A 15,968-nucleotide genomic window follows, 5' to 3' on the forward strand; every position below is an offset into this window, starting at 1 on the left:
CTCCAGAACTGCATGGCCATTATGGACTGATCGGCCCCTGTATCAAGCAGGGCTATTGTTTCATGTCCTCCCACAGAGACTCTAATAATACATACATCACGTGGTCCTCCTTCTAACGTATCAGTCTCAGATGATTCAGAGTGGGTCCCTCTAGAGCCCCGGCTAGATAAATTTATCATCTTATTGATCCCCCGGGTAGGTTCCAGTCTCCCTCCTATGTAACCTTTCCTATCTTGGCTAGGATAAATCGGTCTAGGAGGGTGAGTTTGAGGCTCTTTTTGGGTCTCCTTCCTCCTTTCTTTTACCCTATTCCTAGCTGCATGGGGTTTTCCTATAAGAAGTGGGGCCTGACACTCATTTCCAACTAAAGGGGTCTGAGTCTCAAGGTCAGCTTCCAACTGTTCCTCCTCAGCCAAGCAGGGAGACCGCTGCACCGCTCCTTGCTTGGAATACCCATCAACAGGTTTCAGCATTCCATTCCCACCAGTGACTTCGGGAACACTCAATCCTAAATTAATGTGCGATAAGTTAAATAGTCCTACCGGATCTCCCAATGATACACTCGGGCATGGTGTGTGAGCTAGGCCCATAGTTCTCTTTTCCAGGAAATGTCTGAAAACCTGATTCTGTTGTTGCATGGCTTGTAGAAGTGCCCCTTGTCGCTGCTTGATGTGCTCCACGTTAGCTTGACGGACTTCATCCCGTGCTTTCAAGATGGTATCCAACTGCTCTCGCTGTTGACGATACTCCTCAGACAACTCTGCCCACAACTGACCTTGCTCCATAGCAAAACCTAGAAAACAAAAACAGCAAGAGAGGGAACCCAAGTGTGGCTGCTTGGCAAAAGTGTTCCTCCCCCTATTAGCCTCCCCAGTCTAGATACTCTTACCAAAAGTACTGGAGAGTCTGCGCCTTTGGGTTTTAGGCCTCCTTGGCCTCCAGTCGTTCTCTCTGCACGGCTTGCCTCTCTGGAAACTCGTGTCCCCGGGAACCGGCTCTGGTACTCCGCTCTGGAATTGGCCTTCGTCTGGTCCTGCCTCAGGTCTGGAACACCGCTGCTGCCCGCACCTTGACTGCAACAGGAATGCCGCTTCCTTCTAAGCAGTTGTCCTTCCGGTTCCGATTCCCAAACAGACTCCTCCCACCGGACCAATTACCGACTCAGGCGTACCGGTGCTCAGGAATCAATCAACAGTTAATCATTCATCAGAACAATTCAGCTATGCATTTTCAAACACAGCACCACAAAACAAAAAAAAAAAAAATAAAGTCCAGAACAAAACTCCTTTTTTTTTTTTTTTTCCAGTTGTAGTTCCTTAGGTTGTCCTGCAGAGGGTGCTATATCCCACTCCTGATACCAAATTATGTGGCCCACTGTAGAGCAGAACAGTACTTTATAATTCCTACCGTGGAAACCCCAATATAGCACTCTGACGTGTGGCCCGAAATGGAACCACCCTGCAGGACCGGATTCCAAACTGGAATCAAAAACAAAACAAAATCATCACCATTATTATTCAAAGAAATAATATTATTTTTATTCCTTTTTGTATCCAGATAAGTAGACTTTTCAAGATAGCTGCTAAGCTGGTCAGAATGTTTTATACAGCAGCATAAAGAAACGAAAAAAAAAGCAAACTTAGCAAGCAAAAACAGCATACAATCCAGTCCTTGCCTTGCATTCAACAATGATGAAACCTCAGCTGTGTCTGAGGATAGCAGCCCAATTTAGGCGTAGCACTGACTGCTCCACAGCAGGCAGTTTCACAGAGAAAGAAAAAAAAAACAAAAAAAACCAAACAGTTCAAGTCACTTTTCTTCACAGCACAAGTGTTTCAGAGTTCCTCCAAGCCTCTGGCCAGTTTCACTCACTGCCAGGAAAAAGGGGAGTGATAGGTTTTGCACACAAAAGTCCTTAATTTGACTCTCACAATTCCCTCCCAAGATATCAGCAAAACCTCTCCCAAAAATCACTCCCTAGCTTGCAAACAAAAATGTTCCACAAACAGTCCAGCACCCACAAACTACACTCACTGTTTGAAGGTGGAAGCAAAGTCCACCTGCATGGCTTCAGGCACCTCAGGAGCAAACTCTGACAAACCTTCTTCCAATTCCATGGGCTGTTCTCCTGGAAACATGGGCTCTTCAGCTTGACCCTCCTCCAACACCTCCATTGGAACTGGTTTGCTGCTCCTGCTTGGCTGCGAGGACTCCCTAGGGAGAACAGGATTAAACCTCCTCCCTAGCTTGCTTCCTTGCCTGTTCTCTGGGCCAGGTTTAAATACTTTAGGGCGACGCCCTGCAGTGTCAGCCCTGGCAGTGTTCCAAGGGCCTCTTGGGCTCCCCCGGTGGTCAATATCATTATTTGGCTCAGAAACAATCTGACCCTTCCCAATTCCTTTCCGGGTTTTCTTTTCTGTTCCATTTTCTTTTTCCCTATCTGGGACTGGGGCAGGGAGGATACCTGGCTGGTCACAGTACCACACCGCAGGTTGCTGAGTAGAGAGCTGCACGGGAACGGGGACAACGGGAATCACGCGGGACCCTTGGGCATCCCGCGGGTTCCCCCTTCGGGTCACGGGGATCCTGTGGGGACGCCCCCTAGGGTCGCGGGAATCACGTGGGGACGCCTCTGAGGGTCGCGGGGTTCCTGCAGGGCTGGATGTACTAAGTCGCGCGGCTTTTCTCCCTACCTGCTCTGCTTGCAGCACAAAGCCGAACGGAAGTCTTCCCGACGTCAGCGCTGACGTCAGAGGGGAGGGAGGGAGGGCTTAAACAAAGCCCTTCCTCCCTCCGATGTCAGCGCTGACATCGGGAAGACTTCCGTTCGGCTCTGTGCTGCAGGCAGGGCAGGTAAGGAGAAGGAGAGTAGAGTGGCCTCGCGGCTCGAGTGGCTACCAAGGGAGGGGTGCGGTCCGCCCCGGTGCAGCACAGCCGGCCAGGTCCCCTTACTTTTGTGGCGCTTCCCCGACCGACCGACAACAGCCCCGGTCCGACAAACCTCCCTGCCCTTAACCGCGAATCTAAATTACCTTCTTACAGCAGCTGTAAGAAGGAAATTTAGATTTGCGGTTAAGGGCAGGGAGGTTTGTCGGACTGGGGCTGTTGCCGGTCGGTCGGTCGGGGAAGCGCCACAAAAGTAAGGGGACCTGGCTGGCTGTGCTGCACCTGGGGCGGGGGGAGAAGGACGCTGAAAGCACTGGGGAAGACAAAGGGGTGGAGAAGGACGCTGAAAGGCCATGGGGAAGACGGGGGGAGGGGAAGGACACTGAAAGCACTTGTGGAAGACAGAAGGGGGAGAAGGCCGCTGACAGGGCATGGGGAAGACGGGGGGGAGAAGGACGCTGAAAGCACATTGGGAAGACAAAGGGGTGAAGGACGCTGAAAGGACATGGGGAAGACAGAGGGGGGAGAAGGACACTGAAAGGACATGGGGAAGACAGAGGGGAAGAAGGACACTGAAAGTACATGTGGAAGACAGAGGGGGGAGAAGGATGCTGACAGGACATGGGGAAGATGGGGGAGGAGAAGGACGCTGAAAGGAAATGGGGAAGAGAGAGTGGGGAGAAGACGCTGGCAGGGAAGAAGACAGAGATGCCAGACTATGGGGGGAGCGGAGGGAAGAAGATGGGTGCCAGACCAATTTGGAAGGGGGAAGAAAGGGAGAGGCACAGTAACAGAGCAAATGGAAGACGCAGAAGGAAGAGAGACAGTGGATGGAAGGAACTGAATGAGAACATGAGGAAAGCAGAAACCAGGCAACAAAGATAGGAAAATAATTCTATTTCTTTTTTTTTTTTTTTTGCTTCAGGGTAAAGTGGTATATTAGTTGTGTTGATAAAAATTTATAAACAAAAGAGGCTCTGGTAGAAACCCGTTTACAAAGTATGTATTCTTCCCAATTAATATTTCCAAATTAATAAAGTCTTTTTGCTTATTTGTAAATGGGTTTCTACTAAAGCCTTTAATTCAGTAGCATAATTAAATGAAATAACTATTTCTGAGATTTATAGGGACAGGCGGGGACGGAGGGGATTTCTCATGGGGACGGAGGGGATTCCTCGTGGGGACGGGTGGGGACGGAGGGGATTCCTCACGGGGACGGGTGGGACTTTGGCGGGGACGGGTGGGATTTCTGTCCCCGCACAACTCTCTATTGCTGAGCAAGATGAGTTCTATAGGATTAGGTGACACATTGACGAAATGGGTTGGGAACTGGCTTGGAGGTGGCTTCAAAGGGTAGTGGTGAACGGCACTCCCTCCGAAATGATGGAGGTGATCAGTGGAGTGCCACAGGGCTCAGTCTTGGGCCCAATCCTATTCAACATCTTTATAAGGGACTTGGCAGAAGGGCTTCGAGGTAAAATAACATTATTCGCCGATGACGCCAAACTAAGTAATGTAGTGGGCAAATGCACAACGGACAAAGATTCAATGCCCGACAACATGATGCACGACCTACTCCTACTGGAGAGCTGGTCTAGGACCTGGCAACTCAACTTCAATGCCAAAAAATGCAAAGTTATGCACCTGGGCAGCCAAAATCCATGCAAGTCTTATACCCTTAATGGCGAGATCCTAGCAAAAACGGTAGCAGAACGAGACTTGGGCGAAATCATCAGTGAGGACCAGATGAAGACTGCCAATCAAGTGGAGCAAGCTTCATCCAAGGCAAGATAAATCATGGGTTGCATACGAAGGGGTTTTGTCAACCGTAAGATGGAAGTCATTATGCCATTGTATAGATCCATGGTGAGGCCCCACCTGGAATCTGTGTGCAATTCTGGAGGCCGCATTATCGCAAGGATGTGCTGAGACTGGAGTTGGTGCAGAGAATGGCCACCCGGATGGTCTCGGGACTCAAGGATCTTCCATACGATGAACGGCTTGACAAATTACAGCTATACTCGCTCGAGGAGCGCCAAGAGAGGGGGGACATGATCAAGACGTTCAAGTATCTTACGGGCCGCATCGAGGCGGAGGAAGATATCTTCTTTTTCAAGGGTCCCACGACAACAAGAGGGCATCTGTGGAAAATCAGGGGCGGGAAACTACGAGGTGACACCAGGAAATTCTTTTTCACTGAAAGGGTGGTTGATCGCTGGAATAGTCTTCCACTGCAGGTGATTGAGGCCAGCAGCGTGCCTGATTTTAAGGCCAAATAGGATCGGCACATGGGATCTATTCACAGGGCAAAGGTAGGGGAGGGACATTAGGATGGGCAGACTAGATGGGCCGTGGCCCTTATCTGCCATCTATTTCTATGTTTCTATCGGCACCTAAGTTAAGGCGCTGTTTATAGAATATGGGCTGTTGTGTCTGTTGATATTCTAGATACAGTGGTGCCTCGCATAACGGACGCCTCGCACAGCGAACGCTGCGCACAACGAACTTTATGTCTTGATTCGTACAACGAACTTCGTTTCACACAACGAAGTCGCCCGAGCTGCATCCTTCCGCGCAGGCACTGCGCTTAACTGCCCTCTCTCCGCCTGGCTCCCTCTTGCCCCCCCCGACTCCCCGACACGATCGGGGCAAGAGGGAGCCCAAGCCCTCTTGCCCCCCCGACTCCCCGACACGATCGGGGCAAGAGGGCGCCCAAGCCCTCTTGCCCCCCCGACTCCCCGACACGATCGGGGCAAGAGGGAGCTCAAGCCCTCTTGCCCCCCCGACTCCCCGACACGATCGGGGCAAGAGGGAGCCCAAGCCCTCTTGCCCCCCCGACTCCCCGACACGATCGGGGCAAGAGGGAGCTCAAGCCCTCTTGCCCCCCCGACTCCCCGACACGATCGGGGCAAGAGGGAGCCCAAGCCCTCTTGCCCCCCCGACTCCCCGACACGATCGGGGCAAGAGGGAGCTCAAGCCCTCTTGCCCCCCCGACTCCCCGACACGATCGGGGCAAGAGGGAGCCCAAGCCCTCTTGCCCCCCCGACTCCCCGACACGATCGGGCCAGGAGGGAGCCCAAGTCCTCCTGGCCACGTCGACCCCCTAACCCCACCCTGCACTACATTACGGGCAGGAGGGATCCCAGGCCCTCCTGCCCTCGACGCAAACCCCCCCCCCCCCAACGACCGCCCCCCCCCCAAGAACCTCCGACCGCCCCCCAGCCGACCCGCGACCCCCCTGGCCGACCCCCACGACACCCCCAACCCCCTTCCCCGTACCTTTCTGTAGTTGGCCGGACAGACGGGAGCCAAACCCGCCTGTCCGGCAGGCAGCCAACGACGGAATGAGGCCGGATTGGCCCATCCGTCCCAAAGCTCCGCCTACTGGTGGGGCCTAAGGCGCCTGGGCCAATCAGAATAGGCCCGGGAGCATTAGGTCCCTCCTGGGGGCGGGGCCTGAGGCACATGGGCCCAACCCGACCATGTGCCTCAGGCCCTGCCCCCAGGAGGGACCTAAGGCTCCCGGGCCTATTCTGATTGGCCCAGGCGCCTTAGGCCCCACCAGTAGGCGGAGCTTTGGGACGGATGGGCCAATCCGGCCTCATTCCGTCGTTGGCTGCCTGCCGGACAGGCGGGTTTGGCTCCCGTCTGTCCGGCCAACTACAGAAAGGTACGGGGAAGGGGGTTGGGGGTGTCGTGGGGGTCGGCCAGGGGGGTCGCGGGTCGGCTGGGGGGGCGGTCGGAGGTTCTTGGGGGGGGCGTTCGTTGGGGGGAGGGGGGGTTTGCGTCGAGGGCAGGAGGGCCTGGGATCCCTCCTGCCCGTAATGTAGTGCAGGGTGGGGTTAGGGGGTCGCCGTGGCCAGGAGGACTTGGGCTCCCTCCTGGCCCGATATTGTCGGGGAGTTGGGGAATCGGCGGGGCAAGAGGGCTTGGGCTCCCTCTTGCCCCGATCGTGTCGGGGAGTCGGGGGGGCAAGAGGGCTTGGGCTCCCTCTTGCCCCGATCGTGTCGGGGAGTCGGGGGGCAAGAGGGCTTGGGCTCCCTCTTGCCCCGATCGTGTCGGGGAGTCGGGGGGGGGCAAGAGGGCTTGGGCTCCCTCTTGCCCCGATCGTGTCGGGGAGTCGGGGGGGCAAGAGGGCTTGGGCTCCCTCTTGCCCCGATCGTGTCGGGGAGTCGGGGGGCAAGAGGGCTTGGGCTCCCTCTTGCCCCGATCGTGTCGGGGAGTCGGGGGGGCAAGAGGGCTTGAGCTCCCTCTTGCCCCGATCGTGTCGGGGGTGCCAGGGACCACACGGAGTCACCCACCGTACCACCCGATTCGGGTAAGCGCAGGTATCGGTGGGTGGCTTATTTGCGGGGGGGTGCCTTATTTTACATTTTTTTCTAAAAAGGGGGGGCTGTCTTATTTGATGGCCCTGCCTTATCATCGGGGAAACACGGTAGAAAAAAAAAAAAATGAACAGTTAAGTCCCAGTTTTTGCCGCTGAGACTCTGCCCTCTCACTGTAAAATTAGACTCTACTTAGTCTGTCTTTAAATTTAAAAAATGTGTGTTGTTTTAAAAAACAATTATGTTTTTAGATGTATCTAAATAAAAATAATAACCAAAAATGTATCTTTTTTTATGTCATCTTAGCATATTTTATGCTGCAGAACGAATTATTTTTTTTTACATGTATTCCTATGGGAAAACGCGTTTCACATAACGAACGTTTCACATAACAAACTTGCTCCTGGAACCAATTAAGTTCGTTGTGTGAGGCACCACTGTATCTATAAATCTAAAATGGCTGTTTCTGTTGCATGTCACCAACACCTAAATTTCCTTTCTGTGGTGTACCTTAGAACAGCATTTACATCGGCAGATCTTTTTCTAAAATACTAGCAGAACCTGAGGTTTCCTAACTTGGACGTCTCAAAGCTGATTTGTACAAGGGGTGTTCAATAATTTATCTACCTGAACTTGACAGAACTTGACAACTCTAGAAATGACAATTGATCGACTCTTTACAACTCTCTACAAATGATCTACTCTTTACAACGCTAGAAATGACAATTATTCTTCCATTGTAACCCCCATTCTTTATATCTTTTGTAACCCACATTTTTATATCTTTTGTAATCCGCCTTGAACCGCAAGGTAATGGCGGAATAGAAATCTCTAATGTAATGTAATGTAATATAAGTGTGTTGAAACAAGTCTGTGCATATTGTCTCAAGGTTGCTCATGAACAATCGTGGCTCAGTGCGAGTCTAACATTCCAAGAGACAGGATGTCAGAAGAATCCTCGTGCAGAAACTGCAAAAGAATGGAAAAAGCCAAAGGAGGTCTGCCCTATCATCCTACAATTTGGAGCAAGCAGTTTAAGTGGGGTAGAGAGTTCATTGAAGATGACCCTCAGAAACGTGCAAGAAAGTCAAGGATTTAATTTTGTCAAACAGACAAGGTTTCCTGAATAGCTGAAAAAATGGGTACAGTTTGGAAAATAATTCATGCAAATTTGGGCATGTCCAAGGTTAGTTCAAGATGGGTTCCAAGAATGCTGATGTCATGTCAGAAGGCCACGAGACTCCAGTGCTCTCAGGAGAACTTGGAGATTCTCCATGAAAACCAAGTTAATTTTTTTCATCATTTGATGATTGGAGATGAGACGGGTCTATCACAGAGATCCTGAGTCCAAAATGGAGTCAATGCAGTAGAAGCACAAGTCATCCCTTATCCCCAAAAAGTTCAAGAAAGAAAAATCTGCAGGCAAAGTCATGGCAGCTATCTTCTGGGATGATGAAGGACTTTTGCTTCTGGAGTCATTGCCACACAAAACAACCATAAATGGGGAGAGTTAACACCAACACCATGATCGCTTTGCAGGAGTCAATCAAGGAGAAAAGATGAGGAAAACTCACAGAAGGCGTGCTGCTTCTTCATGACAGTGTGCCAGTGCACATGTCATGACAATCACAGGCTACCATATGAGAATGTGGGTTTCAGCAGCTGAACCATCCACCCTACAGTCTTGACCTGGATCCCTCAGATTATTTGCTGTTCTGAGTTCTGAAGAAACCTCTCAATAGACAGGGGTTTTCAAGTGATGAAGATGTCGAGAAAGCTGTGACATCCTGGTTTGAAGGTCAAAAGAATTATTTTCAAAGGGGTTAGTCATTGCAGGAAAAGTGGATGAAGTGTATGGAGCTATCAGGGGCCTATATTGAAAAACTAGCTGAACACTCGGCGTTGCCAAGATATTTATTTATCCCAATCTTCCAATATCGATAGACTTGTATTCAGTGATTACGCTTGGTAACATGGGAAGTATTTGATTGTTTGTTTTCTGGATATCTTCATTTTTAGCAGCAAGAATGGCCCTCTGTATGGGGCTGAAGTTGGACTTAAACAGCATCGGGAGTGTCAGTATTCCCACCCCCACAGTATTTTTTCCCAGATAGTAAGTGATATGTTTATCAAGTTTGGTTGAAATCTCTCCATGCTTTTCAGAGTTATGCTGGAATATATATACATACACACACACATACAGATATATCCGATTTTATATCAGATAAAACAAAAAATTTTTGAAAACTCTTTTCTTTCCTATTGAGATAGATAAATTATTGGACACCCCTTTATGTTCATTCTGAAATGGCACTCTACCTATGCAGTGCCACTGACAATGGGCATGGTTCACTAAACCTCCAAACCGTGTGCGATCCGATTCGGTTTGCATGCCTGCCGACCAATTCAGTAAAGGCCTGCATGCAAATGGGGACGATCGTTAATATGCCCCCTACCCATGGCCAGAGCGATCCCCGCTCATGCGCACACCCTGACAGTAGAGACAGGAGAAGCAGCCTCCTGTCATTGCTGTCAGGGCTCAGCCCAGTCCAGAACTCTCTTGCCTGCTCTCAAACTCTCCTGCTCTCTGCTGCCGTTCCCTGCAGTGCAAACCCTTGGTTTTAAAGCGGGCCTGCACTGCGGAGACCAGCAGCGAGAGCAGGAGAGTCCGGGAGCAGGCAAGAGAGATCTGTCCGACACCCCTCCCCCAGGCCCCGATCTCTCCTGCGTGTCCTGATCTCTCTTGCCTGCTCCCGGACTCTCCTGCTCTCTGCCGCCATTCCCTGCACTGCAAGCCCATGGTTTTAAAGTGAGCCTGCACTGCAGGGAACGGCAGCAGAGAGTAGGAGAGTCCAGCGAGCAAGGAAGAGAGATCGGGCACCGGCCCGACACACCAGCCCTGCTCGACACCAGCTCTCGCCCCCCTCCTGCACGGCCCTCCCTGCACGGCCCACCTACCCCCGGCACAAAAAAGTTGGAAGCAGGAGGGGTGCTCGGTCTTTCCTTCTTCTAGTCCTCCTACCCTCTGGCCCACCCCTGGTCGGTCCAGGCGGTTGGGCCCGGCCCACCCACCTCCGTACCTCTGCAATAGTTGGGAACAGGAGGGGTGCCCGGTCCCTCCTGCTCTTTCTGTCAAGGATCGCCATCCATCTTAGGGAGCAGGAGGGGTGCCCGGACCCTCCTGCTCCTATGATGATCTTCGGGAGCAGGAGTAAAGTCTTCCTGTTCCTGCTCCCCGGGGCCACTGCTGCCCAATAGCGGCCTTAGGCCCGGTGCATCATCTGATTCATGGGGAGAGGCCTAAGGCCCTGATTGCTGAGGTGCCTCAGGCTCCTCCCTTTGGAGGGGCCTGGGGCACCTCAGCCAATCAGGGACTTCCTTAGGGAGGAGTCTAAGGAAGTCCCTGATTGGCCATTCCTACCTAAGGAAGTCCCTGATTGGCTGAAGTGCCCCAGGCCCCTCCAAAGGGAGGAGCCTGAGTCGCCTCAGCCAATCAGGGCCTTAGGCTCTTCCCATGCATCAGATGATGCGCTGGGGTGGGACCTAAGGAAGACTTTGCTCCTGCTCCCGAAGATCGTCGTAGGAGCAGGAGGGTCCGGGCACCCCTCTAGCTCCCAAAGATGGATGGAGATCCTTGGCGGAAGGAGCAGGAGGGGCCGGGCACCCCTCCTGCTCCAAATTATTGCAAAGATACTGGGAAGGGTGGGCCAGGCCCGACCGCCTGGGCCGACCAGGGGTGGGCTGTAGGATGGGAGGACTAGGAGCAGGAGGACCAAACACCCCTCCTGCTCCCAACTTTTTTGTGCCGGGGGTGGGCTGTGTAGGTCTGGGGAGGGGCGAGGGCCGTGCAGGCCGGGGGTGGGGGCGGCTGTGCTTGGGGGGCACGTTTTAGTGAGGGGGTACATATTTTTTTGACAGGCCTGCCTGCCTTTTTTGTTCTTTTTTTATGGGGCAGATAATTTTGCGTGTGTAACACACGCAAAATATCTTTGCCATGGAAAAAAATGAATAAAAAAAGATAGGCAGGCCTGTGAAAAAGCCTGCAGACCTGACGGTAACTCAGTTACCAACAGGTCTGCAGCAGTCAGGTTTGCCAAGCAATTGTTAGTGAATCAATCACTTGGCTATTTTGCATGGAGTTTTACTAATTGGCAAGGGACGATCGGGATCGGATCGCTACAGGCATTAGTGAATAGTGCAGGAGGGAAATCTGGTCGTAAAGGGCTCGCAAATCGATCGGTACATGATCGGTTTGCTTAGTGAATCTAGCTCAATGTGCCTAATCTAGCGAACATCCCTCAGATTTTCCTAGTTTAAATATTTTGGTTATAGTTTATTATTATTGCAAGACCACCTTAATGACTGTGAGCATTTTTAAGGTTTTGAGAACAATGGTTGTAGCTTTTATTTCTTGTGAAAACTACCAAATCAAATACTGTAGTAATAGAAGGAAAATAAGGATGTGCAGACAGGAAACTGTCATTAAATTTTTCATTTGTTTTAGTATAGGGTTTGTTTTTTTTTCTTATAGTGCACTGTTTTGCCAAGTGCATAGTGTAATGCGTAGTACCCAATAAAAATTTTAGCCTACACTAAAACAAACCAACATGTCAATGCTCGTCCTTGAAAGAAATGCAAAGGCACACAAGTACAAATGCAGATGAAATTTCAATGTTATGCTTGCTGCTTTTATTGTTTTATTTTCACAGAATTCTCCCAAGTTATTTTGCCCCACAGACAGAGTTCTGGATGTTGAGGCCATCTACAGCGTTATCGACGATGCCCAGCGTTTTGTATATATAGCTGTCATGGATTACTTGCCACTTGTTTTCAGCAAAAACACAGTAAGGTCAGTAGCAACAGAAACAGATTGTGCTTATAGATGTAAAGCCCATCTTTTAGAGAGGAATATTTCAAGTAATTTACAACAGTTTCTCAAGTTGTTCCTAGAGAACTTACTAGCTCGTAGGGGTTTCAGAATATCCGCAATGAATGTGCATGAAATAAGATTTGCATGTACTGCTTTCATTGCATGCAGTGACGTAATAAGGGGAGGGGGTGGACCGCCCCGGGCACCATCTTGGTAGGAGCACTAGCACCTCTCTGCCCCCCATGCCATGCTTGTGCACCCTCACCCCCCCCTGTATTTCTTCAAAATCTTCTCTAACACGAGCAACTTCTCAGGCCTGTTGCTCATGCTGGCCTGGCTCCCCTCTGATATCACTTCCGGGTTGTGGAGCCAGGAAGTGACAGAGGGAAAGCCAATGCTGGCGCGAACAGCAGGCAGGAGAAGCTGGTCACACTAGCAAAGATTTAAAGAGATATGGGGGGAAGGGAGGGCGCAAGTGTGATGTAATGAACAGGGGAACAGAGAGGAGGGGGGGGGCATCACTGCCCCAGGCACGTCCAGCCCTTGCTATGCCACTGATTACATGCAAATCACTTTCATGTAAATTCATTTTAGATATCCTGAAATCCAGACTGACTAGAGCAAGAATGGGAAACTTATATGCACAGAGGGCCACATGAATGTCAGTACTATCCCTATCAGGCCTCACAGAAATTAACAAGTGTACCATATAATTCAGTGCCAGCAAAACTCAATGCAATAACTGGATGAACATGTATTGTTAACCATAATTATCTGTTACCGTATATGTCTGTTATTACTTTGAAAGTTTAATGCAATCTCTGTTGCTATTCTGAAAATATTTAAAGTCTCCAAAACTCCTGTTAATGATGTTTGTGTGGGTCATTTTCTGTGTATACTGCTGATAAAATTCAATAGCGGGCCACAGATTGCCCACTCCTGGACTAGAGGGTACTTATTTATTTATTCAAGTTTCAATCTTATTATACCACCAAATCAGACTTCAAGGCGGTATACATACCATATTAAAATACATGTATTTTAAAATTACAGAGTACAGTGGAGGTATATCGTATAAGAACTTAACAGTACAAGACCAACGGACAAACTGGTACAGAAGGGAGGCGGTAGAACTACATTATTTATAGAGAAAGACCAAATGGAACGGACATTAGGAAGGGAGCTGATACCACGTGAATCAATCAGATTCCAAGAGATAGCGTCCTTAGCAGGATGGTTAAACATTAAGGGCTCCTTTTACGAAGCCGTGTTAGCAGTTTAACGCACGTAATAGTGTGTGCTAATTTGCCGGCTGCGCTAGCTGCTACCGCCTCCTCTTGAGCAGGCGGTAGTTTTTCGGCTAGCGCAGGGGTTAGTGCACGCTAAAAAGTTGCGTGCGATCAAGCCGCTAACGCAGCTTCGTAAAAGCGTCCTTAGATAGATAGGTTTTTAGTTTGGACTTAAAGTCTGAAATGGTCATGTCTTCTCTTAAATACTTCGGAGCGGCGTTCCACAAAGTGGAAGCGGTATGGGTGGGCGCATTGTGTTAATATGTCCCAGGAGAGCTCAGAACAGTTTACATGAATTTATTCAGGTACTCCAGCATTTTTCCCTGACTGTCCTGGTGGGCTCACAATCTATCTAATGTACCTGGGGCAAATGGGGATTAAGTGATTTGCCCACTCTTTTCAGATATTAGTCTCTTATTTTCTTTTTTTTTTTTTAATTTTATTATTTTATAAACTACAGTGTATTACATTTGTTACAAAACTAATATTACAGAACTATTTTCATAGAATACACCAATTCATACAGTTAATTATAATAAATATTGTTTTACCCACCCACCCTTCTTATCAAATAATAATAATATAAAGTACATGAACTAGAATAGTGAATTGTAATTGATAATAAACAATTATTACAGAAGAAATAACATAGAACATATCAGTTCGTGTTTGTTAATTAAAAATAATACCAAATAAAACAAAAATTTGATATACATAGAAGTTATCTTCAATTATCTCCCACCCACCCACCCTCCTGGATGTGTAGTGATAAAATCAAAAAAATAAAAATTCCTAATGGACCCCATATCTTATTTAAAAAAACACTGTGCCCTAAACATTCAGCATTCATTTTTTCAAATTTATATGTATAACATACAGTCTCTTATTTTCTAAAGGTAAAAATTACATTTATAAAAGTGGAAAATGCCTGAGAAATGGAGCACAGCGCCAGCTGGTGTCAAAATGCGGTACAACCACAAGCTCCTGATCAGATCATTGGCATAATAACACCTTTATGAAATCGCATTCGGCCTTAAATTAAATTAAAAGCTTTTTTGCTGTTGTTGTTATTTTCTTCTTTTTTTCAGATATTTTTATATACTCATTTAGTCCTGTCATGCAATATCAAAAATTCATGCGATGTATTAGTTTATGCAATAGTCAATTTCATGCACAGAGTTTGGTATCATTTTGCCCTAAGAAACAGGAATCAAAATAGAGAGCTGCACGGGAACGGGGACGACGGGAATCCCGCGGGACCCGCGGGTTCCCCCTTCAGGTCACGGGGATCCCGTGGGGACGCCCCTAGGGTCGCGGGGATCCCGTGGGGACGCCCCCTAGGGTCGCTGGGATCCCATGGGGACGCCTCCGAGGGTCGCGGGGCTCCTGCGGGGCTGGATGTACTCAGTTGCGCGGCTCTTCTTCTCCCTACCTTCTCTGCTTGCAGCACAGAGCCGAACGGAAGTCTTCCCGACGTCAGCGCTGACATCGGAGGGGAGGGAGGGCTTAAACAAAGCATAACTAGGGGCTCCTTTTATCAAGCCGCGCTAGCGGTTTAACTCACGTAATAGCGCGCATTAAACTGCCGGCCGCGCTAGCCGCTAATGCCTGCCTTGAGCAGGCGGTAGTTTTTTGGCCAGTGCGGGGGTTAGCGCGTGATTAAGAGTCACGCACACTAACCCCGCTAGCGCAGCTTGATAAAAGGAGCCCTAGGTATCATAACTTGCAAAGCAGACCAGTTTTCTCCATCACTATAATGGCTGCTTGTGCTGGTCTTCTGCACATTTTAGATTAAAAATGAAATGGTTGCATGTGATGCAGAAACTGGACCCACCGCTCGTTTTAACTTGCCAGGGTGCTTCTTAATCTGATTATGACAAAAGTCTGGTTTATTCCTCATATACTGAATAGATGTATTATTTTTTTTTCACAGATATTGGCCAGATATAGATGGAAAGATCAGAGAAGCACTAGTTCTACGAAAAATTAAAGTGCGGCTTTTAATTACTTGCTGGAAGGACACCCATCCTCTCACATTCAATTTTGTTTCATCTCTGAAAGCAATTTGCATTGAACTTCCTAGCTGCAGCTTGGAAGCTGTAAGTACCTATTAAATTGCTTCACAGTAACGGTAACAAGCTCAGCTCTGCGAAAGCCCTGAGCTAGGCAAGCGTCCAATTATCTGAACACAGTTTTGTTCACGGGGCTTAAAAGAAATTCAGGCCAGCTCTGAGGATCTTCCTCTCTGACCTGTAATGATCCCCCCCAGGGCGTAACTCTGCTTGCCTGCACTTTTCCGAATATTAAAAGAAGACCACCTGCCATGTACATAACATCCAAGAAGATTGGTTCAAATACGGGGCAGAAGTAGGGTGCAGGGATCAGGGCTTTTGCCTCTAAAAAAAACCCCACTTCTTCAAAGCTGCGTTTAAGTCCTAACCTTACCAACTTGCGAAACACAAACATCTGTTTGTCATGGCCTCTGTAGTCCCTTACCCTTTCTACCTCATTGTTCCCTCTCTAAATCCATACCTAAACAATATAGATTCACCGTTTGTCCTGTATGTCTGTCATAATTAGACTGTAAGTTCTTTGAGA

General features: G+C 49.1%; 1 protein-coding gene across 3 annotated transcripts in view; it reads left to right on the forward strand.

Annotated features, from left to right (window-relative positions):
* Nucleotides 1-15,968, forward strand: part of PLD5 (phospholipase D family member 5) — a 441,162-nt gene that overhangs the window by 399,610 nt on the left and 25,584 nt on the right. For all 3 annotated transcript variants that reach the window (XM_033939664.1, XM_033939665.1, XM_033939666.1), the window contains 2 exons: nt 11,921-12,060; nt 15,304-15,469. In XM_033939664.1, the coding sequence (XP_033795555.1) occupies nt 11,921-12,060; nt 15,304-15,469 (306 nt within the window). The remainder of the gene's footprint in view (nt 1-11,920; nt 12,061-15,303; nt 15,470-15,968) is intronic.

This window comes from Geotrypetes seraphini, chromosome 3 (genome assembly GCF_902459505.1).
Source record: "Geotrypetes seraphini chromosome 3, aGeoSer1.1, whole genome shotgun sequence".
Lineage (NCBI taxonomy): Eukaryota > Metazoa > Chordata > Amphibia > Gymnophiona > Dermophiidae > Geotrypetes > Geotrypetes seraphini.